The 25,431-nt window shown below is 44.9% G+C and overlaps 2 protein-coding genes across 17 annotated transcripts in view; one reads left to right on the top strand and one right to left on the bottom strand.

Annotated features, from left to right (window-relative positions):
* FGF1 (fibroblast growth factor 1 (acidic)) overlaps positions 1-24,193 on the top strand; it is a 108,472-nt gene extending 84,279 nt beyond the window's left edge. For 4 of the 7 annotated variants that reach the window (XM_010850422.1, XM_010850420.1, XM_010850421.1 and 1 more), the window contains 3 exons: positions 419-621; positions 14,000-14,103; positions 20,926-24,193. In XM_010850422.1, the coding sequence (XP_010848724.1) occupies positions 453-621; positions 14,000-14,103; positions 20,926-21,120 (468 nt within the window). In that variant the 5' untranslated portion in view covers positions 419-452 and the 3' untranslated portion in view covers positions 21,121-24,193. Of the gene's footprint in view, positions 1-6; positions 201-418; positions 622-13,999; positions 14,104-20,925 lie in introns of those variants that run through there. The other 3 variants (XM_010850423.1, XM_010850426.1, XM_010850427.1) reach the window with 3 other exon arrangements.
* Positions 1-25,431, bottom strand: part of LOC104996249 — a 354,524-nt gene that overhangs the window by 55,596 nt on the left and 273,497 nt on the right. For 7 of the 10 annotated variants that reach the window (XR_826152.1, XR_826154.1, XR_826153.1 and 4 more), the window contains exon 8: positions 10,207-10,266. The exons of 1 other annotated variant lie outside the window; for it this stretch is intronic. Coding sequence is in view for 4 of the 9 variants with exons in the window: in XM_010850429.1 (XP_010848731.1) it covers positions 10,207-10,266 (60 nt within the window). In the remaining 5 variants the exon portion in view is untranslated. Of the gene's footprint in view, positions 1-9,030; positions 9,357-9,883; positions 10,002-10,206; positions 10,267-25,431 lie in introns of those variants that run through there. 2 more of the 10 variants (XM_010850431.1, XM_010850430.1) reach the window with 2 other exon arrangements.

Genomic DNA, 25,431 nt, shown 5'->3' with positions numbered 1-25,431 from the left:
AACCTCGGTGCCGGCCTCTTGGCTTTTGTGGGTTTCAGCCAGACCCTGAGTGTTATTTTAGTGCAACTTCAGTGTTTAATTTGAGGATGTGTGTGGATCAGAAGGAGGGACCAAAACATTATTTTTTTTTCCATCCGCCAAAATGATCAAATTTGATATTCCAAAAAACGCACAGCCTGGTCCAAAGCTGTGTCCAGTTGGTAAGTGGGAAATGACTGAAAATCCCTCCCCTGCCGGGGACCATCCCTCCTTAACCACTGGCCACTGCGCAGGCCCGTTTACTGTGGGCAGCACCTGGGCAGTCTGTGGTTTCCGCCCACCCAGGAGCCGGTGCCCTGAGGCTCTCCTTGCCTTCTTGAAAGTGCACACAGCACCTTCGCTGGAAGAACATCCTACAGGGTTGTTTCATTTCTTACAGCCTTGAAACAGCCACAACCAGCAGCTGCTGAGCCATGGCTGAAGGAGAAACCACGACCTTCACGGCCCTGACTGAGAAGTTTAACCTGCCTCTAGGCAATTACAAGAAGCCCAAGCTCCTCTATTGCAGCAACGGGGGCTACTTCCTGAGAATCCTCCCAGATGGCACAGTGGATGGGACGAAGGACAGGAGCGACCAGCACAGTAAGCACCCATCTCACATTTCTGGTATCTTCCTTACTCAGGGACAGGAAAAGGGAGAATAGGGAGAATAGCTAAGGGCTGTACCCCCTTCTCCAAGGTTCTCTTCAGACATGACACACTCAGACGCAGGGGTAACAAGGTACAGAGGGTCTGGGTGTGGAGAAGGGGGAGTTGTGAGGGCAACAGCCTGCCTAAAGGAGTCTGATTTCAAGAGTTTAAGAGGACTTCTCTGCTGACCTAACATATCTGCTGTGAGATCAGACTGGCTGCCAATGTTCAACTGTTCCAGATTCCTGTAAGCAGCGAGAGGCCTGGTCCCCAAGGCCAGTCAGGGCCCTTCTCACTCCATGACGGGAAGGGCCACACGGGGCAGGGGCAATAAACTCCCAACAGACAAGGGCTCAATTTCAAGTTAACCGATTCTCCAGGTTGTATTTCCACTGGGCTTGATTTGTGAAATCCTAGTTCACAATCGTAGTCTTACACATCATTAATTATGCTGCTCTTGCTCTGCGTATCATGCAGACGTGGCTGCGGTAACTGGGAGGGGTAAAGTCATTCTCCAGACCTTATAGAAACAGGAGAGTAGGAGCGATTTGAGCCAAAGGCTGACTATCTCTTCTGGGCTTTCCTGCCAGCGCTGCTCTCAGATGGTGTTGATAAATGGCGGTATGACTTTGGAGAAAAGACTCTCCTTGACTATCTAAGAACAAAAATCTCTCCCTTCTGCTTTAGTATTTCTGGCAGTGGTGTGTATGTTTGATATGAGGTGTCTGGATTCTACTGTGATGTCACTGGGGATTCCCTGAGCCCCACCAAATCATTAGATGTTGGAGTGGAGCCAAAAGTCAGATCTGGTCCCTGCTCAGAGGGTCTGAGGGGTCAAATGTGTCATGAACCAAGGGAAGGAAAGTATGGATGAAATCAGGAGACACAGAATAGCACAGGTAGAATTTAAGGTTGTGCAGGATGGCTTTAAAATGAGATACGGAACACTGCTTTGATGTGATGGTAGTCTATGGTAGTCTTTATTATTGATTTGATTTACACCAAAGGTTAAGGCTTCCCAGGTGGTACTTGCGGTAAAGAACTCACCTGAAAATGCAGGAGACTCAAGAGACATGGGTTTGATCCCTGGGTTGGAAAGATCCCCTGGAGGAGGGCATGGCAACCCCTCTAGTATTCTTGCCTGGAAAATCCCATGGACAGAGGAGCCTGGCAGGCTACAGCCCATAGGGTCGCAAAGAGCTGGACACAACTGCGGCAACTTAGCATGTCTGCACACACACCAAAGGTTGCAGGCGCTAAGCACAAACAGTCACCCCAGTGGTGCTCACTCTCCATCCACAGAAGCACAGATGATGGGGGCGGGAGCTAGCATTTACCAACCAGGTGGCACTGACCCTTCCCTCTCACCCACCAAGCAGACCCTTGCAATGAGAAGCAGGAAGTTTGGGGCTGACTGCTGCAGGGTCAGCTTAGTTTTAATGGCTTGTCTTCAGATGGACTTCTGAATGCCTATAATCGATGAAAAATACGTGCCAGAGTATAGCAAAAAAAAGACTACTGAGTATGTCAAACATATACACGAGCAATGTTCACTGCAAATAAATGAACTTAGACTTCAATCTGTTGTGTTGTATCAGGCAAGCTACACATTTTGTGTGATCTGCCTCATATAACACAAACGGAACAAGCTGTCATTTCTAGAAGGTTTTAAACATTTCTATTAAGTCTTATCATTGGAGAAGGAAATGGCAACCCACTCCAGTGCTCTTGCCTGAATCCCAGGGACGGGGGAGCCTTGTGGGCTGCTGTCTATGGGGTTGCATAGAGTCAGACACGACTGAGGCGACTTAGCAGCAGCAGCAGCAGTAAGTCTTATCAGTTTTTTGAATCAACGAGAATGTTCTCTGGTCTTCCGCATCCCAGAGGAAAAGACAACCTTAGTGATGTGTTCTATGGGGTTAAGCTGGCTCTTCTGTGAAACCTTAAATTCTGGGGTCACAGGAGGCTACAATTACAATTCCAAGTACTAGAATTTCTGTACAAAGGGCATGTGACTTCACTGTTAACATTATAGTCTGCACTCTGGGTACAGAATGTGGGACAACTTCTGCATAGTGCTGCAAATTCAGCTGCCTGCCCTGAGATGTCAGAAGCCCTGGAGGGCAGCATACAGTAGCACAGGAGCGTGTGTGAGGAGGTCGACACAAGAGTGATGGTGGATTAATTACTTCCCAAGTGAACTCAGGCTAGTTATGTAACTGTTCCGGCCTTACTTTTCTCAACTGTAAAAGAAGAGCAATATTACTTGCCTCCCAAGTTTCTTGGGCGGATTACGTGAGACAATGTAGTGAGAATTCTCGGCACAGTCTCTTGCCCGAGAGTAACAGTTCCCCATAGGTCGGTTCATGCTGCTACTGTCGTCCCCACTGTCGCCATCACTACCACCGCCAACATTTCCAGGCACTCAGCACAGCACATGGACACTGTGTAGCACTTAAGGGCCCTCCCTAGGCCCTTCTCTTCAGGAACACTGCCCCCCAGGAAGCCGAGGGTTCGGATTCAGGTTTGGATTCAAGGCCTCTCTGGCAACATTCAGAGTTGCTGTGTTGGCCTATTTACTTAGTCTACAACTAAGAACAAGGGCCAAGGAGGACAGAAAGCAAAGCAGGCTGAGTAAGCCAAAATCCATGCCCTACCTGTCAGTGCCAGGACACCCAGGTAATCCATGTACCCCCTGCAGTCAGGAGGCCGAGATTTAGAGTCAGAAACCTTGAGGTCATATTCCTGTGCTGCCGCTTTCTAACTGGATCACCACCCGACCATTATCATTCTCTCCATTTGGCATAAAGTGCTCTGCAAAAGGAGGTAAGTCTCCCAGCCCCCAGACCCTTCCCACCATCTTCTCCTCTACAAAAATGTGAAACTCTCCAGTGTTCCCGGCTATCTCAACTAGTGGGGAAATACTGAGGCTCAGTTTCCTCACCTGTGCAATGGGAAAAGCAACACTGCCTTGTGTGTCTGACAAAGCTGAAAACTCATGAGACCCTGTAGCCAAAAGGACTGACTCCTTGCCATGGATGCACCCACTAAATGTGGCTCTGTCGCCCTCTTCTGCCCAGTGGTGGTACTGCCACAATCTTTCTGAATTTTAAGGTTCTTCAGAAACAATTAACCTGGGCAAGCACGGAGTGGATGATCCCTGGGTGGTTAGCACAGTGGTTTGTCTTCCTTGATCATTAGTTTGAGCATGACTAGAGACCATGAAGATATGTGGATAACCACACTCTAAAACTTCCTCCAGGGAGAGTATTTCTAAAAGCCAATCAAATATTTAAATAAATCTACATAAACCATGCAAAATGGAACTATACGCCTTCCAGTACTATAAAGCAAAACAAACAAACAAACAAAAAAAAAAAACAGCTTTCCTTTCACAGCTTCTCTTTGTCCCCAACCAGTTGATCTACCCTGGACAAAACTGAGAAGTCTGCAAAATGTATTCCCTTCCTACCTCCAGGAGAGTAAGTTTCCCAGAACCTAACCCAAGGTCTTTCTTGGAGTGGGATAAACCCAGGATGGATGGATGTGCATGGACCACTGTCCGGTAGACCTGAGTCAGAGGTCTCCATAGGTGGGAATTCCTGGCCTACAGAGAAGATGTTTTTGGTTTATCCCTTTACAATGGCTCAAATCACAGCTGTAGGCAGTTAGCAATGCAGACTATGGACATCTGTTACTTTGCCACACTAGGAAGGCCAGGCAGGACCAGAGAGGACTGCAAGAAGGGGCGCTGGGGGCAGGGTGTGAGATTTTTGTTGACTCCTAGGGTGTGGTTTGGGGGGCTGGTAAGTGGCCGCATCACCAGGAGAGGGAAGCTCCTGGAGGAGGAACAGGGGCAGGGAATGAGGACCAGCTCCACCTCAGACATGTAGTGTTTGAGGAGCGCCTTGTGTATCGAGGCAGCCCTCCTCGGGGTCATACTGCACATTTCCTTGTGCAATTATCTAATGGTCTCCTGCCTCACTGGGCTCCCTGATGATGGGGACTTCGTCTCTCTCAGCTCAACACTGCAATCTGTGTGTCAAGCACATGGCTGGGCGGTCAGGATCATGGCCAATAAATATTAATTTGATGAGTGAATGAACTGTGTTGGAAGCAAATAAATTCAAATTCAATAATATATTCCATAAATATCTATCAAGCACCTAATATATGCCATGCATTGCACTAGACTATTTAACTTCCTCTTAGCCACGGTCCTGATGAGGTTATTAATTATCATTCATAATGAACTGCCCTGTGAACTAACTCTGTGAACACTGCGCTCTGGGAACAGCCAGTAATTGGGAAACTTGGCACCGACCCACAGCTGCATCTTCCAAAACTAAGGCTCTCTTATAGCACACTCGGAGAAGGCAATGGCACCCCACTCCAGTACTCTTGCCTGGAAAATCCCATGGATGGGGGAGCCTGGTGGGCTGCCGTCTATGGGGTCGCACAGAGTCAGACACGACCGAAGCGACTTAGCAGCAGCAGCAGCTTATAGTACACTTCCACCCCTGACACCAACACCACAGCCGTGGTTTCACACCACACACTAATTAAATGAACATACTGGATTCACACAGCCCATCTGCGGGCCCAGTAGATGCAGGACCCATCACTGCGGTTTACTGGCTCCCTGTCAGCTTCCCTGTCGGGAAGTTACTTTTCCTCCACATGCCTCAGTTTCCTTGTTTTAAAAACAAGGATGGCAACAGTACCCACCCTCATAGGAAAGTTGGAATTTTAAGTATGACAGTTTGTGAATGTCTTTAACAGCCTGCCAAGCACATGATAAGTGCCTGGAACATGGTGTTTATCAGCAGCAGCATCCTGAGGCTTGCTGGGCCTTCCTCGTCTCACCATCTGATCTTTGGAGTGTGCTGAGTTAAACCAATGCTACACCAGCTCCCTGCATCTCGGCATCTCAGGACTGTCCGGGCTTGAAGCTCTTGAGGCCTGGCATGTGGTTACCTTGTACCCAGGCACCAGCAGCTCTGCAAGCCCTGCCCTGTCTCGCCTCTCTGCACAGCAAGCTGTCTTGGGCAAAGCAAGAAGGAGCTCCGTGCCTGACTCCGCTCCTTTTGAGGGAGTTCACTCTCTGTCTAAGGGGGCCATAACCTATTTCTGGAGCAGTAACTGGAGGATAGGAAAAAGCTCACAAGCATCCCAAACCTGCAGTCCCCTCCCGTGGCACGCACCCCTCACCTCCCCAAGCACGTACGAGGCTTCATGGGGAGCAGGATTACCGGCACCACTCACCACACAAATGGAAATGTTCCTGAGCAAAGTGTGTGCCAATCAAATATTTATAAATCAAACCACATCCTAAAGGCACTAGAGGAGTTCACCGGTCCCCAGAACCCTGCTTTGCAGCCCTTTAGAAAGGGTTCCTTCCCTTTAGTGAATCCCTCCTGCCTGCAGTTCTGGGGGCGATCCAGATTCCCCATCCTGCTGTGGCTCACCACCTGACGGCGAACCCACTGTGCTCCCCACTGCATTGGTGTGCTCTTCAAGTGACCACAGTGGGCAGAGCCAGGCATCAGAGAGAGTGACTGGTCTTCAGACAGGCACACTCTCCCTGGTGGCACGCCCTGCCGAAGGCCTCCTACCCTCTCCTCCCTACCAGCTCTTTATCTGCTTACACAAGAGGGATTTTTCCAGATAGACTATTTTTTTTTTAAATATCACACAGTCCATGGACTGTATCAAAATTTTCCAGGCACCTTTTTCAGACCCTAGAGGAGAAGCAAACACCTTTACACATTCTAAGAAAAGTCTTTTTCATACACACACACACACACACACACACACGTATCCAAACCACTGTAACTTTTTTCCCCCACAAACTCCATTTTATTTCTTCTCCGTCTTTCTCTAATGTTTTACGGTGCCCGGCTTGTGGCTACATTTTAAGTATAAATGCCACTGACATAAAACAACCTCACCAAGTTCTGAATGAGGCTGACCTCATTTTGGGTAAACAAGGCAAAGGACGGGAAGTCTCCAACCCAGAATAAACCAGGCACGTAATCTCTCTGGGCCTCTATCTGGAGAGCAGAGGTGGAAAGCAGGCTTAAAGGCCATGGAGGAATGTGCTGCAGAAGCAGGACCTCCCTCCGCAGCATTCATCCTGCTGAACGCAGCAGCTGTAGTCTTACCTTTCAAAATTCCTAGGGAAGGACAGGAAGAGAATAGCATGGTGCCCCAAAGCTCATGTCTCTTGGCACTGGCAGGTTCTAACTCCTGTTCCTTCTTTCTATCCTTGGAATGTAAGTGATCATGTGTCTTACTGACTAAACTACTATGAAGAGCTAACGGAAGGCTCTGAGGCACAGAAGAGAAAACCAGAGATACCAGCTTATAATTCCTCAGGAAAAGAAGGAAGATCTCTAGACAGGGACCAGCATATCCACTCAGATTCCTGGCATCCCCCTTTCCTGCTGCTGCTGCTGCTAAGTCACTTCAGTCGTGTCCAACTCTGTGCGACCCCACAGATGGCAGCCCACCAGGCTCCTCTGTCCCTGGATTCTCCAGGCAAGAACACTGGAGTGGGTTGCCATTTCCTTCTCCAATGCTGACTGACTCTTCGTGACCCCATTGCCTTCTCCTCCCCCTTACCTAGGTTCCCCTAAGCAAAGACCCCTGAAGGGTCCAAAGGATGAGACAGGAGCATGGGTTGCAAAGGTCATCCTGTATATTTCCGTTATTTGACATTTATTTTTGATAAATTGGCCATTCCCAAACCAGCACACCTTAATGCATTCCTAGGCAAGGAGCAGGACTGGATTCTACCGGGGACACTATGGTTACTAGTCCATCAGGCAAGTGCTTCCAGTCGTTCTGTAGCACATTTTTAAAGTGCTTTGTAAGTTTGAATTTCTCTAAGAAACTTGTAACCATCACTAGAGTACCTTTTTTGAAAATTGCTTTTCATTTCTTCTGCTAAGTCAAAAGTCACTGTCCATATTTCAGAGATGGGGAACAGTAACTCCCCAGAGGGCTGAGTGATTTGCCTTGTTTTTCAAAAAGTACCTGCCCCTTCATCCTTGGGATGCTACAGAGCCACTGACCACCCAGCTCATAGAGAGCAAGTCCTAAATTCCCCATATGGGAGAGAGGAGGCACTCCCTCCACCCCTGTGTCCTGGGTGCTAACCTGGTGGAAGGTGCTGGAAGAAGACACTGAACAGAGCAGGTGTGACCTGAGTGGCCCTTCACCAGCTTTCCTGGTTCCCTGTCTGCCCTTAAATTGTTGTTCAGTCACTAAGTTGTGACCCCACAGACTGCAGCACATCAGGCTTCCGTGTCCTTCACCATCTCCCGGACTTTGCTCAAACTCATGTCCATTGAGTTGGTGATGCCATCCAACCATCTCATCCTCTGCTGCCCCCCTCTCCTCCTGCCCTCAATCAGGGTCTTTTCCAGTGAGTCGGAAAGGTGTGTCTGCCCTCAAGATGACACATCTTTTGCAGATCCCTGCATTCAGGTCTAGATGGTCCCCGAGGTCAAGTCTGTGTTGGGTCACAGAGCACCAGCAGCAAGAAACTGAGTGTCTGCCCACCAACTACAAACCAGGCTTTTCACATCAACTACCCAGCCTCACCCAGAACACTACAAAACCATCGGCAGCCCCATTACCCAAAGTTAACCACTGTTACCAACTTGCTGGCTGTTCTTGCCTCAGTATTGTCTTTTGAAAGGAACGAAGAGTTAGGATGAAAGGCAATTTCCCTCCACTCCCCTCCCCAGTCTCAGTCATTTTCATCCTCCCCAGAGCAGCCACTGCTATGAATTTGGACTGAATCAAGTGCACATTTTTATCTTTTACTCCCTATCTATTCATAAGCTATGTGCATTGGTTTGTTTTGTTTACAAAATTTTCATCAAGGATTTACCATAAATACTCTTTTGCAGTTTGCTTTTTTCCCGCACTGTACATTATTTTCTGCTTTTGAGAGAGAAAACAATTATAGAGAGAGGGAAAAAAGAGGGTTTTGGTTGTTGCACTTTTGTTTGCTTTTAGCTCGAAAACAAGTGGAGTTTTTGCTATTGTACTGCTTGATTACTCTGGGTCATCTGACCCTCAATAGGTGTAAGCCCCTGAAGGCGGAGACCTTGCCCACACTGAGCGGAGCACCCAGCAAGTAATGCCCGGAACATGCATACATGCTGACTCGTGGCTTCCCCTGAGGCCCCTGCTCCCTCCAAGAGGGAAGGGCTGCTGCTTCTGCCAAGGCTGTTGGCCAGTCCCTCCCTCTCTTTGTAAGCCCCCCTCTCCCACTTGCTCTCCTTCCCTCCCACCCCTCAGCAGCAGCTGCAGGAGGATGTAGGTTTGGAAAACTGGAATGAAGTCACACTAGGCAGTTGGACACCTAGTCAGCTACGCGAGCAACGCGCTGGGTGTTACTCCTTCCTGCCAGCTCTGCTTGTAGAAGGATATATGTTTAAGCAACTTAGCCAGAAAGAAATCCAGTGAAAATGAGCTATGAAACTTGGACATCCTGGAGAAATAATATTTACAGAGGAAACTCCTGAGACAAACTCTCACCAGTGCAACAACTTGGTGCTGGGGCTCAGGGCCGAGGTCTGAGTCGTGCGCCAGGCAGCTCTGTCTCATGTTTACCTCCATGGGGCGTTAACATGGCCAAGACGGGGCTCCTCAGACGGCAAAGTCAACTCTGCCTACCCCCACAGCGAGACAAACGGGCAGTATTTAAGGCGCAGAACAGGAATGGACTAGAAAATAAAAAGCTACAGAAAATGTCTTCCTAGGTGATCACGATGTGCTGGTGTAGGTTCGTCATTTATAACAACTGTACCTCGCTGGTGGGGGGTGACAATAATGGGGAGACTGTGCCATGCAGGGGAGGGGCACATGGTAAATTTCATACTTTCCCCATATTTTTGCTGTGAACCTAAAACTGCTCTACAAAAGGAAGTCTGTTAAAAAAACATTTTTCTTGATTACCCAAAAGGACTTGCCCTTTAGGGGTTTCTGTTGTAGCTATAATGTGACTGACTTATAATACTGTGACCTACTTATATAGGTGTGCGTGCTAAGTCACTTCAGTCGTGTTTGACTCTTTGTGATCCCATGGACTGTAGCCTGCCAGGCTCCTCTGTCCATGGGATTTTCCAGGCAAGGATACTGGAGTGGGTAGCCATTTCCTTCTCCAAGGGATCTTTCCCACCCAGGGATCAAACCCAAGTCTCCCACATTGAAGGCAGATTCTTTACCATCTGAGCCAAAAGTCCCAGGTAGCTAACATCATCATGGCTACAAAACGGGGTTCTGGATGGCCATCCGACATCTTGTGCAAGTCAGACCTTGAACATAAGGGGGACCAAGGAGGGAAGTGAATATGGCTTGATTTGGACCAATCTTTCTGGTAACTGTTCAAGGTATTGTATGAAATAGAGGAAAAAGCAGGATATTTAAAATAGTCAGGCCTGGATTCTGGCCATGGTTTTGTCTATGATTCTAAGTACAATGTCTAGTAAAGGTGCTCTTACCAAGCTTCAGTTTCCTCACCTGTAGGACACAGCCAATGCCACCTTCCTCCAGGGATGCTGTGAGAAGTGATGATGTCACCTAAACACAATCAAAATGATAGCAATTTTACTGGACACTTCTAGGTGTCAGATCATTAAACCTCACAACTCTATGGAGCAGACACTATCATTACAGATAAGGAAACAGAGGTAAATACCATACCCAATCAGTACACAGCTAATACATAGCCAAGCCAGAATTTAAATTCATGCAGTTTGCTTCTTGAGTCCAAACTCTTCAGTTTTACACTATTTATACCAAGATAGAAACTAGCAAGATGCCTGGCACATTGTAGATGATCAGTAAACAATTATTCCCTTCCTTTGGTCTCTCTGGAGAAGGCGATGGCACCCCACTCCAGTACTCTTGCCTGGAAAATCCCATGGACGGAGGAGCCTGGTAGGCTGCAGTCCATGGGATCGCTAAGAGTCAGACATGACTGAGTGACTTCACTTTCCCTTTTCACTTTCATGCATCGGAGAAGGAAATGGCAACCCACTCCAGTGTTCTTGCCTGGAGAATCCCAGGGACGGGGGAGCCTGGTGGGCTGCCGTCTATGGGGTCGCACAGAGTCGGACACGACTGATGTGACTTAGCAGCAGTAGCAGTTTGGTCTCTCTTAAATATACAGGATTATGCCGAGAAACTGATAGAAAACACATGTGAAATTCTCTGCAAATCAGAGGTCAATGAAAATACTGAGCATTGAAAAAAATTTTTTATTGAGATACATTCACATACCTTACAATTCACCCATTTAAAGTATGCCATACAGTGGTTTTCTTAGAGATTTGTGCAACCATCTCTACGGTCAGCCTTCCTCACCCTAAAAGAAACCCTATACCTCTTAACCATAGTTTCCCCTTCTCTCTCCAACCCCTTCCTCAGCCCCTGGCTACCACTAATCTACTTCCTGTCTCTATGGGTTTTGCCTATTCTGGACATTTATTTGAAATGGGATCAAACAATGTGTGGTCCTTTGTGAGTAAGCTTCTTCACTTAACATGCTTTCAAGGTTCAGCCATGTTGTAGCATGCACCAGTACTTTATTCCTTTTTATGGTTAAATAATATTCTGTTGTATATAGCACGATTATTAAATTTATTTACACGCTTTTGAGACTGCTAGTGCTGGAAAAAACCTCTAGAAATTTAATCTAAATCATTCCAATTTTACTAACAAGGAGACTGTGGCCTGAAAGTTAAACAACCCAGCCAAGGTCCTGCTCATAAGTGGCAAAGCCCAGCCTTGAACCTTACAACTCACAACTCAGTTGCATCTTACTTCACCCCACAAAGCACTATTGGAAACACAATTCAAAATGTACAGCTTACTAATGATGGGCCAACAGAATCATCTCTGCAAAGATTAGCCTAACATTGTCCAGTCAACAAATACACACTGGCTCTCCCCAGGGTGTAGAGCACTCTGGGAGGCACTGGAGACTGAAGGGGAAACAGGACAGATAAAATTCCTGCCCTTTCTTCCAAGTGTACACTCCCCTGGGGAGGCAGAAATAAATGAGTGAAGCCCTAAACAACAAAAATAAGTGCACACTAAGTGCCATGAAGGAAACAAACCAGGAAGGAGGAAGACAAAGATGCAGGGACTAGGGTGCCAGGGCTCCTGGGGTGGGAGTGAAAGGACTTGCTGTGCACAGTGTGGTGGGGTACTTGTGGGGGGAAGGCCTCTCTGAGGAAAGGCTTTGGGACTGAGGCCGGGAGGAAAAGGACCATCTTTGTGACTATTAGGAGAGAGGAAATACCAGACAGAGGGAGAGCCTGTGCAAAGATCCTGTGGCAGAAAAGAGACTGGTGTGGGAAAGGAGTGGCGTGGCTGGAGCAGTGACTCAGTGAGCGAGTGGTGGGACCCGAGGTTGGAGAGAGGAGGCCTCTGGCCTGTGCTCTCATAACTGCCTCTCAGAGCTAAGCAGTCAGGAGGCCTGGTGGCAAAGGAGATTGTGCTTTCTCACTTTCTTCTTATGAGTTAAATAAACTGCTCACCAGAGGAAGTGAGTGGAGGTCCTGAGTCTCTGCAGCAAAGACTTTCAAGGACAAGAGAACTGAGTCTTCAATAAGGGTGATGTAACTACGTATCACCCTTGGGATGAATCAGAAGATAAGGAAAGAGAGGGAAATGAGAAGATACAGACATACTAATAAGGAAGTGGTAAAATGATTACCGCACATCCACGTAAGAGGACACAATTCAATTGGCAAAGATGGAGGGTAACTCCTTCACTGCTTCAGTGGAAAGATTTCCAGTCAGTTTTAACTGAAAAACACAGGTATAGGACTGTAGGGTATCTCACCATTTGTGTAGGAAAAAAACAAAAAGACAGGAGGGATAAAGTCTATTTCTCATACATAAAATCTCTCTAGAAGAACACACTCAAAATATACCTAGGAGGAGTTTACTTGTTTGTCTCTGTCTACCCAGGAGAATGTATCCCAGACGAAGGGCAAGGATCCTTGTCTGTCTTGACCCCCATCAATTGGGAGCGAGAGGTTGGAAGGGGCAGAAGGAAGACATTTACCATCTCCTCTTCTGTGTTTCCAAGTATGAAACATGGGAATACATTTCTGATTCTAAGACATTAAATAAAAAATGAAAACAAGGAAAAGCAATGAGGGGCCTAGGGGTACAACCTGAAGGCCTGTGTTCCTTCTAGCATCCCCTGTACCTCGGCCTCTGACAAAGCTGACTCCCAAAGAACTATTGGATGCTCAGTTGGTCCCCAGTCCAGATTTCACTCCTGATCATAACAATAGTTAGGACCAATGAAATTGTCCCGAAGTGGGCAAGGCACCATGGGAGTATGAGTCAGTGTAACTGGAGAGGGGGTAACTCGGAGCATCTCAGTCTTTACCCTTAACCTCAGTGTTTCCCAACCTTGGCACTACTGACTTTTGGGGCTGAATAATTCCTTGCTGTGAAGGGGTTCCCTGGGCACTGTGGGATGTTAAGCAGTATGCCCGGCTTCTACTTGCTGGATGAGGGTAGCACTATCCCACCCTAGCTGGGACAACCAAAAGAGTCTACATACATGGCTACCTGTCCCCTGCAGAACAAAATCATCCCCAGGTGAGAACCACTACTCCCATCCCAGGTACCTTTTTCATTCTCCCTGTCAGAGGTCAGGATTTCCCCTCTACCAGTACCCGAGTGGGGTTGCCACAGAGGCAGGGGCTTGACTGAACTTCATCGTGGGTGAGCTTCTTGAGTTTCATACGTGCCAAGCAATCTAACTTCCTGGGAACCTCTTCCATCTGGGAAAATAACACTATTAGATTTTGAAAAATAACAATCTGTCCATGAAAAGCACCCATGAAAGGAAGGCCCAGGCCATAAAAAGCACTCCTGCCAAAGCAGGTTGAGAGCTGAAGCTGAACAGCCTCAGGCTGGCCAGCTGCCGACTCTGTGGTACCCCAAGATCACTTGCTGGGATGCTGGATCCAGGGAAGTGAATGAGCTTCCTCCCCTGACCCTGCCCTGTGAAGTGCATGTGGGGTCACAAACGAGGCAGAGATGGGTGGGCGAGCCTGCCACCACCTCTCCTTCCCTCGAGAACATGACTCCCAACAGACGGCTTTCTTTGGAGGGCAAAGAAAAAGGAACTGTATTTCTATGTTTTGATTAATATGAGGCTCATCCTTGAGGGCTCTGTGAGATGAATGAGCAGAATTTTCCATGGCTAACTGTCCTGGCTGCCAGACTCTATCGGCAAAGGCTTAGTGTTTATTTACTTTTGCTCGTGTTATTTTTATTTCAGTTCAGCTGCAGCTCTGTGCGGAAAGCATAGGGGAGGTGTATATTAAGAGTACGGAGACTGGCCAGTTCTTGGCCATGGACACCGACGGGCTTTTGTACGGCTCAGTAAGTATGAGGCTGACATGCTTCCAGACTCAGCCAAGGTTTGAGGTTTCCAGAAATCTTGTTACATGGAGTGATGCAAACTATAAAGCATCAATTAGTCTCTGTTTGTTATTTTTTCCAGCAGGATTCCCACCCTCCACACTGCCTTATTTTAGGCACAAACATAAGAGTTTCTTGCGGTATTCTCTCAAAATACTCCAACATATTATCACATAGACAAAGAGAAAACATTGATTGAAATTTTAGTAACTCATCCAGTCACTTGCTCCAGAATACCCAATCCCACTTCATTCATTCGTTCATTCATTCCAAAAATGCTTCCTGAGCATGTGCCATGGGTTATATAGGTATGTCTCTTATGCCTTTTAGAAAAACTGCAGAGCCCAGACTGCCGCAGTTGATATGTCATACATAAAACTTTTAAAACAGTCCTTTTATTCTGGAAGGGTCACCTAAAAGGATAAAAAGGTTAATAAGTTAATTCAACAAACAGGGGTGGGGGGCAGGGGTGGGAGTGGGGAGGTTAATGAATAGACACATCCCTGCCCTGCAGAAGCACAGTCTAAGAGCTTATTCAGTGGCTAAAACCCTGCTCCTTCCCTCTTTTACTTAAGGCTTTACACATGTCTGACTCAGTACATACTGATCTTTCTGAGAAAGGAAGGAAACAGGGGCAATTTGATTTTGTCCCTATTCATCTCTCTGGTAAACAATTTGAATTGAAAGAGAGCTAAAGCCAATGGTTGCACGTTTTGGAATTATTTCCGGATTTCAATAATCCCTTCTCCGTAGCCTAACAACTGAACATTAAGGCTTCACCAAACCCCCTTCTTCCCTTTTATGAAGACATCTACCAAAAGGCAGCCAGCATGGGAATTTCAGTCCGGGGCTCCCTTTAACTTAAATCAAATTGCCAAGTGACAATTCAAACTTTTTCTTGAAGCTGGAATTTCAGCTAGGGCTAGGGATTTGAACACAGTTCATCTTTTTCATGCTGCCCACTAGGGCTCAGCAGATGAGACCATCGGAGGAACAGCTGACTCCTGTAGGCTGTTTGCTTAAATACAGATTGATTTGGACAACTTGAAAGGGTTTGGAGCTAGGCCGTGACTGAAAGTGAGAGTAGATTTTTTTTTTTAAGGCAGATCTTCCAATTTGTAATGAAATCAATAGACCAATCCATCAATCAGTCTCAGACTCATAACTTAATCTCATATCTCTGCCAGTTTGGCAAGTTACTCACCTACTCTGAGCTGTATCTCAAGCAAAGACGGTGATGAACAGTTATTACCACATACTTACATAGGTCAGGAGAGTCAGAAAGACAACACACAGAATCCATACACACGGAGCAATGACAGCTATAAGGCAACTGCTTTACAAATTCCTTACCTTCATTATCATATGTTACAGTTTTATGGCTTTTCTTTCTTTAAGTCAATCCTGATGTTTATTATAGCCTTCTCTTACTTGTATAAAACTTTGATGGAGAATACCCCTAAATTCCATTTCCTCTAGGACTGAAATACCTGCTTCTCTAACCATAGTCTTGGATGTCACTGATTCACCTGAAATATGCCCAGGGTGATCTTAATATATCATTTTAATTTTCATCTGCCTTCATTGATGAAGCGAAGTTCTAAAATATCTCAGAGCTCTGCCCCATGCTCTTAGCCAATAGTAGGTATTTATTTATCCAGATACAAATTTTTATACGTGGAAAGTACATATTTATTTTTTTTTAAAGTTTGAAAGGCTCTAAAACATTAATATATTTATCTTTGGGAATGGTGAATGGATGACTTTATAATACGTGAATGCTTTTTTGTATTTCCCAAATTTTCTATAGTGGGTATCTGTCGCCTACGTAATTGGGGGAAAGCATGACATGGGGTCGCAAAGAGTCAGACATGACTGAGTGACTAACACTTTCACCTCATTCTTTTCATGCTAAATATAAAAAATTAACTAGAACAAGAGGCATGAATCAGCTGTTAATCCTCAGGCCCATGGCACTGCACGAAGTGCACAGTAAGTGCTGACAAATCCTGGTTGAAGCACAGATAGAGCATTTCCAATTTGGCCTCTGACTCAGCCTGTGACTCAGCAATTCTGTGTGTGTCAACTGCTCTTGTGTAATAGACACATCAGGTGGGGGACGTGGCCGTCCTCAGCTTCATCACAGCACCCAAGCCTGACACCCACAGAGGGCTGTCATAGGGTGAGTCCTCCCTGCAGGAGAGTGGATAACCCACCTGCGTCCAACACTGCCAACCTCCTCCCACCCCACTGATGTGCATCAGACAGTAATGTCTGGGTAAGTTCCTCCAGAGGCAGCAGAGTCGCCTAATCAAATATGACATCTATATCCTATCTTGTTCCAAAATGGTCTAAAGTTTCTCATCCAGCTGTCACTGCACTAGACTAGAGATGAATAAGGAGCAGAATACCTCCTATTACACTGCTGTTGTTGTTGTTGTTCAGTCACTCAGTCGTGTCCAACTCTTTGCAATCCCATGGACTGCAGCATGCCGGGCTTTCCTGTCCTTCACCATCTCCTGGAGTTTGCTCAAACTCATGTCCATTGAGTCAGTGATGCCATCCAACCATCTCATCCTTTGTCACCCCTTTCTCCTCTTGCTCTCCATCTTTCCCAGCATCAAGGTATTTTCCAATGAGTAAGTTCATTGTTATGAGGTGGCCAAAGTATTGGAGCTTCAGCTTTAGCATCAGTCTTTTTAATGAATATTCAGGGTTGATTTCCTTTAGGATTGACTGGATTTCCTTATGGTTCAAGGGACTCTCAAGAATCTTCTCCAGCACTACAGTTCAAAAGCACCAATTCTTAGGCACTCAGCCTTCTCTTTAGGGTCTAACTCTCACACTGCACATGACTACTGGAAAAACCATAGCTTTGACTTGACGGACCTTTGTTGGCAAGGTAATCTCTTTGGTTTTTAATATGCTGTCTAGGTTTGTTATAGCTTTTCTTCCAAGGAGCAAGTGTCTTTTAATTTCATGGCTGCAGTCACCATCTGCAGTGATTTTGGAGCCCAAGAAAATAACATCAGTCACTGCTTCCATTGTTTCTCCATCTATTTGCCATGAAGTGGTGGGACTGGATGCCATGATCTTAGTTTTTTGAAAGTCGAGTTTTAAGCAAGCTTTTTTCACTCTCTTCTCTCACCTTCATCAAGAGGATCTTTAGTTCTTCTTCACTTTCTTCCATAAGTGTGGTGTCATCTGCATATCTGAGGTTACTGATATTTTTCCCAGCAATCCTGATTCCAGCTTGTGCTTCATCCAGCCCAAATTGCACATGAAGTACTTCCTTATAAGTAAAATAAGCAGGATGACAATATACAGCCTTGATGCACTCCTTTCCCAATCTGGAACCGGTCCATTGTTCTGTGTCTGGTTCTAACTGTTGCTTCTTGACCTGCATACAGATTTCTTAGGAGGCAGGTAAGGTGGTCTGGTATTCCCCTTTCTTTAAGAATTTTCCACAGTTTGTTGTGATCCATACAGTCAAAGACTAGCATAGTCAATGAAGCAGAAGTAGATGTTTTTCTGGAATTCTCTTGCTTTTTGTATGATCCAATGGATGTTGGCAATTTGATCTCTGGTTCCTTTGCATTTTCTAAATCCAGCTTGTACATCTGGAATTTCTTGGTTCATGTACTGTTGAAGCCTGGCTTGGAGAATTTTGAGCATTACTTTGCTAGCATGTGAAATGAGTGCAACTCTGAGGTAGTTTGAGCATTCTTTGGCATTGCTCTTCTTTGAGATTGGAATGAAAACTGACCTTTTCCAGTCCTATGACCACTGCTGAGTTTTCCAAATTTGCTGACGTATTGAGTGCAGGACTTTCACAGCATCATCTTTTAGGATTTGAAACAGCTCAGCTGGAATTCCATCATCTCCACTAGCTTTGTTCATAGTGATGCTTCCTAAGGCCCACTTGACTTCACACTCGAAAATGTCTGGCTCTAGGTGAGTGATCACACCATCGTGGTTATCTGGGTCATGAAAATCTTTTTTGTGTAGTTCTTTTGTGTATTCTTGCCACCTCTTCTTAATATCTTTTGCTTCTGTTAGGTCCATACCATTTTTGTCCTTTATTGTACCCATCTTTGCATGAAATGTTCCCTTGGTATTTCTAATTTTATTGAAGAGATCTCTAGTCTTCCCCATTCTATTGTTTTCCTCTATTTCTTTGCATTGATCACTTAGATAGGCTTTCTTATCTCTCTTTGCTATTCTTTGGAACTCTGCATTCAGATGGGTATATCTTTGCTTTTCTCATTGCCTCACTTCTCTTCTGTCTCAGCTATTTGTAAGGCCTCCTCAGACAACCATTTTGCCTTTCTGCATTTCTTTTTCTTGGGAATGGTTTTGATCACCACCTCGTATACAATGTTAGGAACTTCCATCCATAGTTCTTCTGGCATTCTATCAGATCTAATCCCTTGAATCTATCTGTCACTTTCACTGTATAATCCTTTTATGTAGTTCCTTACTAATCAAAGATAACCTCACTGAATACTTCAGATGAACTCAAGAATGAAAGTACATTCATCACCTACTTGGTGAGCACCTCTTATGTGCAAGTTCTCTGTGTTGGGGAGGAGACACAAGGCTGACAAGATTCCATCTCTTTCCTCAGAAGGACTGACAGTCTATACAGACAAACATGCTCACCAGTAGAGAATAAACAATAGGACTGGAAACCACCAGAAAGGGACTTGCCAATCGCTGCTGAGTGAACAGATAATACAGACATCACATGACTTGGAATTGGAGCTAAGTCAATACAGAGCACATGTATTTTAAAATTCCTGTCTTATGTCCAAACATAATTAATGTATTCTGAAATCTTGACAAATAGAAAGTGCCAAGAACTGGAATCCCTCCCATTCTAACATGCATTTTAGTAAAAAAAAAAAAAAAGAAAAGTAATTGTTGGTAGATATTTTCAATGTAATTGCACAATTTAAAATGTTTTAACTATCTATCCAGTTAATAAACTGACAGTTGCATTGGATCCTTTCACGTGGACATACCGCTCTCCACTTAACCAATCACCTTTCCATGGGTACTTACATTGTTTCCCTTGTTATCATTATAGCCAATATTTCAAAGAACAGCTTTTGAAAATATAGTTTTACACTGGCTCAACTATCTCAGAAGTGTCAATCCCTAGAAGGGAAATCACTGAGTCAAGGGTAATGAATACTTTAAATTTTGATGCATATGCAAGTTCAATTCAGTCACTCAGTCATGTCCAATTCTTTGCGACCCCATGGACTGCAGCACACTAGGCCTCCCTGTCTATTACCAACTCCCAGAGCTTGCTCAAACTCATGTCCATCGAGTTGGTGATGCCATCCAATCTTCTCATCTTCTTCATCCCCTTCTCCTCTTGCCTTCAATCTTTCCCAGCATCAGGGTCTTTTTTAATGAGTCAGTTCTTCACATCAGGTGGTTAAAGTATTGGAGTTTCAGCTTCAGCATATGCAAAAGTCCCCTCAAAAAGTTTCCACCAATTTATCTCACCAACTGTGTGTAAAAGTGCCTATTCCCCACACTCTCCCCAATACTAAGCCTTGTAAATCTTTTTAAGATTATTATAACCAACATAAGTTAAATCATTTTTTAATTTGCCTCTTCTTGCTAGTGAGATTAAATGTTTTCATAGGTTTATCACCCATTTTTAAAACAGCAGAGATAACATGCCATTTTGATAACATCCTAAATCTATATCCATATGGCCTATCTAGTCTCTGTATGCTCATACATAAAGATGTATGGAAGGAAGTTCATCAACTGTTAACAGATGCCTATATCTGAATGGATATGCTTTGGGGTGATTTTTTTCTTTCTGTTTTTAAAGTGAAGCTGTGATTTTTACAAGTACCATTCTTTTGATAAGTAGCAACAAATAAAGTTATTTTCATTAAAAAAAAAAAAAACCCTTTATGTTCAGGATGTGTTTTGTGCTCAGGACATATTTTGTGCACTCATGTTCATAATGGAGAAGGCAATGGCAACCCACTCCAGTACTTTTGCCTGGAAAATCCCATGGACCGAGGAGCCTGGTAGGCTACAGTCCATGGGGTCGGGAAGAGTTGGACACGACTGAGTGACTTCACTTTCAGTTTTCACTTTCATGTATCAGAGAAGGAAATGGCAACCCACTCCAGTGTTCTTGCCTGGAGAATCCCAGGGACGGGGAAGCCTGAAGGGCTGTCGTCTATGGGGTCGCTCAGAGTAGGACACGACTGAAGCGACTTAGCAGTACAGCAGCAGCAGCATGTTCAAAATAGCATTAAAGTAAAATCCTGATGTTGTTAGTGAAAATCACCAGGGTGTAAAGTAAAATTGGCAGGTTTCATTTACTCCTCAGGATCACACCTAAGAAGGGCCCACAGCATCACAATCTGGTCTCACCTATTTTGGATGTTTCTCACGGTCAAACCTAGGTGTCAGGTCTCCACAGAGACAAAAGATTCAGCCTTGTGCTTGAGGTACTTAAAGTCATTCAGGATTTCCTCCATGGGAGAGTGCAGGGTCCTGAGCACAACAGACGCGAGAAGAGCTTGCGTAACAGCAGACGCACACTGAAGGCTCACCGAAGTCCTCATTTTTAGCCTCAGGCACAGGTTCCCTTATTTTCCCAGTATTTGCTTCAATGAACAAAAAAAAGTGAAGCACGAGAGCCTCACTAACTTGCCCAAGGTCACACAACTAGTAAACAGAGGAACCCCACCGAAAACCACTCACTAATTATTCTACTCTCTCTGGTTTTATTATTTTTTTTAGCAGACACCCAATGAGGAATGTTTGTTCCTGGAAAGGTTGGAGGAAAACCATTACAACACCTACATATCCAAGAAGCATGCAGAGAAGCATTGGTTCGTTGGTCTCAAGAAGAACGGAAGGTCTAAACTCGGTCCTCGGACTCACTTCGGCCAGAAAGCCATCTTGTTTCTCCCCCTGCCAGTCTCCTCTGATTAAAGAAATCTGTTGTGGGTGCTGACCACTCCAGAGGAATCTGAAGGGGTCCTCACCTGGCTGACCCCAGATTGTACCCTTTACCATTGGCCGTGCTAACCCCTGGCCCACAGAGCCTAAACCTGTAACGCGCTTCTAAATGCCCAGTTCACTATTTTTAGAGCCCTTCATCCTGGCACAGTTTGGAACTGAGGGACCAAATGGCTTTTAGGGGCCAGCTGGCTGGCCAGTCTGGGTCTGGTTTGGAAGTCCAATTGCCTCTGGGCATCTGCTGCTGGCTGAGCCTCTCAATGCATGGGTGGGGCCAAATGAAGTATGAGCAGGGGGCTGCCAAGTGGGTTGGGAGTAACTGCATGCAATTCCCTCTACAGAGTAAACCCTGCCTGTGAGTCCCCCGAACATCTGGCATGATTCCCTTTCATCCTTTCAATCCATCACGAATGTCAGCAGAAAAGTTGATGGCTAGGTTGGAGGAAGGCAGCTTTCCATGAGTGGAAACATGGATGAAGAAATCCTCTCTCAAGAACAGAAGGGATTCCAATGGCAAGGGGAAGCTGACTGGATTCGAGTGGGATTTCAGTGCACAATCCCACTGGGAGGATTGTGGGAGGCTCAGGCACAGGAGAGCAGAATGAAGGCACAGCCTTAGGAGCTGTTACAATGTCTTGAGATCCCCCTGGTCATTCAGCAGCAGGAAGCCCTTGGATGATGTCAGGTGGAGAGCAGAAGTGGGTTCTTGATAAAAATCAGGTTGTCAGGTGTTGCAAAGTTCATTTGGGTCTGGGGAGTGGGTGTGGGAGTGATAAGATAGGGGAAGCATGGGCTGAGAGAATGTTATTCTCCAAGAAGGATATTCTAGAAATGAGAAGGAAAGAGAAAGGGACACCATGACCTGTGTGTGGGCACCAGAAAGTACAGGTTTGGGGTCTCGGGGCACTGCTTACAAACCATAGAGCATCTTGTTTGACTGCAGATTATGGTTCAGTGGGTCTGTGGTGGAGTTTTCCCATTTCTTACAAGCTCCTAGGTGCTGCAGATGCTGCTGCCTATCCACTCCACCCCCACACATTAAATAGCAAGGTCCCTAAAAGTGTTATTCAAATATAAAGGGGCTCAAACCCAGACCCCATGCCCCATGGATCTTCCTGTACTCAGGCAGTTATGCTTGAGTTAAGGATTGTGGGTTTAAAGCGCTTTGGCCCAATGCCTATAAAATGCTCATTTAGAAGATATACAAAAGCATACTTCAAAAATGTTAAACGCTCACAAACAGCTTTTCCCAAAAGGCTGTTTGTGTGATGATTACTTATATAAATATGCTTCCTGCTTCAAGAAAACTTGACCCAAGTGGCTAGCAAATTAGAAACACCATTCATCTCTGACATGACACTGTTGCCATGTAAAGGCCTTTAATAAGCCATTTAAATTTACTGTGAGATTGTACCTTCTACCCATATTTAAAAATATATAGCTCAAAGGCAGTTAAACTCATTAGTATTCAGCCATTGAGAATGATAATAATAGCATATGCTATATAAGCTCCTTAATTATCTACTACTTAGACTACTACATTTACCTTCGAAAATGAGATTTCTCTTTGTTTTTCACTGTGGTGTTATAAATTTTCTTTTGAAAATGGGGACTCTCAAGCAATGATATAATTGTGTATAAAAACTGATGTCTTATAATGATTTTCAGTAATTATTAATTGAAAGGTAATTCCTTAGTAATTGAACTATTATGAATAAGAAAAATGGCAATATGTGAAAGTTCAGCATGATACTACAATTGAGGAACTAAGTTAACACTACATTATTAATATAATTCTGCATTTGTACAGCAGAACATTTCATAACTTTTTCTGTTTTTGTAACTCGGATAAGACAATTTTATTTTATTTTAGTAAGTCTTTGCAGGGAAGTTGGGGATAGTGCAGTGTGGCTTGACATCTCTTGACTATAAAGATTTGGCCAGGAAAAGGTACCCAGAGACAAATTCTAAGATATTTATAATGGTCCATAATTTTTAGTTTATGAATCAAATTCAAGTATAACATTGGCCAAGAAAAATTAAAACTGTGGCTAAAAGATGAGACAGAAGTCTGTGGTTGCAAAGACGCAAAGCATTGAGAAGAAACATTACTGTGAACTTGACAAGCTCAGCCCAGTCGTTATTTGTGTATTCGCTCGATGAGTAAGTGCCAAAGGTGTGCCAGGCATTTCACTGGGTCCTGGTGCCCCTGGGAACACTGTCTGCCTGGTTTGCTGCTGTATTCTCTCCCAGGGCATTATATAATGTTTATAATGAAAAATGCTGAGGATTCATTTCTTTCAGTCAAGTAAAGACCAGAGAATCTGTAGATTACTGCTGAATAAACAACTCCCAGAAACCAAGGTTTTGGAAGAATTAGCAGCCCCCAGCTTGAGATAAACCTCTATCCAAGTGTCAGGATATGGCCAGGTAAACCTAACACTGCAATTGCAGAACCATGTCAGTTCAGGGTGATAGCCTTCAAATCAATAAAAAAAAAAAAAAGCCTTCCAAACTTACATGAAGGAAGTGGGCGGCAGTTCCCTGTTCTGTTTTGAACATGTTCTCGTTCCTCAAGCATGGAGCATTCCTGTTGCTCTCTCTCTCCCGTGAGAAAGTTGCGGAGCCATCTGCCTGTCAGATGCCTGTCGTGTGGATTCATTTTCAAGCCAACTGCTACGAGTTGCCTGGCATTTTGCACAAAGCATCAGGAGCATATACGCTTCTGATTGTTTTCAATGTGATGATGGTAGAGGTGGTGGAAATCTGTTTCCTCGGAAGGGGTGATAATTAAAGCCTCCTATGGCTAACCATGTGGACTTACAAAAAACTGACTAGAGCATCCCATGTTACCGAAGATAAGGGTCTGTGCTTTGTGCTGGAGGAGATGGAGCCCAGGTCCTCAACCTTGTAAAGCATACTGCTTAAACCGATCAAGTTCCTGGGCTGCAAAGCAGACCTCAGAAGAAGAAGATGCCTGTCATTCACATCACTGTCTCTCTTTTTTTGCACCTTAAAAATATTAGTAAATGTTACACTTATAGGCGAAAACTTTTCTCTCGGTTTTTCAACGTCACCGTGTCTCATCTCCCTGCGCAAGGACTTAGCTGGCATCCCTGAGCTCTGGCTGCTTTGTTTCCTTCACTTAGCTTGTTACCAGATATGAGACATTGAAGGTTGATAGGAAAAACATTTTTTCATTTTGTTTGGAAACCTAAGGCAATAACAGTGCTTTTCCAGGAATCCATTAGGGAAATATATGCAGGAAATTTGCCCCCTGAAGAGCCAAGGACCGTTACTAACTTGTTGTTGTTGTTGTTGAGTTGCGAAGTTGTGTCTGACTCTTTGTGATCCCATAAACTGAAGCACCCCAGGCTTCCCTGTCCTTCACCATCTCCCAGAGTTTGCTCAAACCCATGTCCACTGAGTCGGTGATGCCATCTAATCATCTCATCCCTCTGTCACCCCCTCTCATCCCTCTGTTGCCCCCTTTTTCTCTTGCCCTCCACCTTTCCCAGCATCAGAGTATTTTCCAATGAGTAGGCTCTTCGTATCAGGTGGCCAAAGTATTGGAGCTTCAGCTTTAGCATTAGTCTTTTTAATGAATATTCAGGGTTGATTTCCTTTAGGATTGACTGGTTCAATCTCCTTATGGTTCAAGGGACTCTCAAGAATCTTCTCTAGCACTACAGTTCAAAAGCACCAATTCTTAGGCACTCAGTCTTCTCTTTATGGTCCAACCTACACATCTGCACATGACTACTGGAAAAACCATACCTTTGATTATATGGATCTCTGTCGACAAAGTGATGTCTCTGCTTTTTAATATGCAGTCTAGGTTTGTCATAGCTTTTCTTCCAAGGAGCAAGCATTTTTTAATTTCATGACTGCAGTCATGAAAGTGAATTTCATGAAACTGACCATCAGCAGTGATTCTGGAGCCCAAGAAAATAAAATTAGACACCGTTTACACTTTTTCTCATCTATTTGCCATGAAATTAGTTTTCTGATGACATGATCTTAGTTTTTTGAATGTTGAGTTTTAAACCAGCTTTGTCACTCACCTCTTTCACCCTCAACAAGAGGCTCTTTAGTTCCTCTTCACTTTCTGCTATCAGAGTGGTATCATCTGTGTATTTGAGATTGTTGATATTTTTCCTGACAATCTTGATTCCAGCTTATGATTCATCCAGCCTGGCACCTCCCATGAGGTACTGTGCATATAAGTAAAATAAGCAGGGTTACAATATACAGCCTTGATGTACTTCTTTCCCAAGTTGGAAC

The sequence above is a fragment of the Bison bison genome, unplaced genomic scaffold (genome assembly GCF_000754665.1).
Source record: "Bison bison bison isolate TAMUID 2011002044 unplaced genomic scaffold, Bison_UMD1.0 scf7180017864291, whole genome shotgun sequence".
NCBI classification, from domain to species: Eukaryota; Metazoa; Chordata; class Mammalia; order Artiodactyla; family Bovidae; genus Bison; species Bison bison.
The sequence above is the reverse complement of the archived record's forward strand: the minus strand, read 5'-3'. Positions and strand labels throughout refer to the sequence as shown.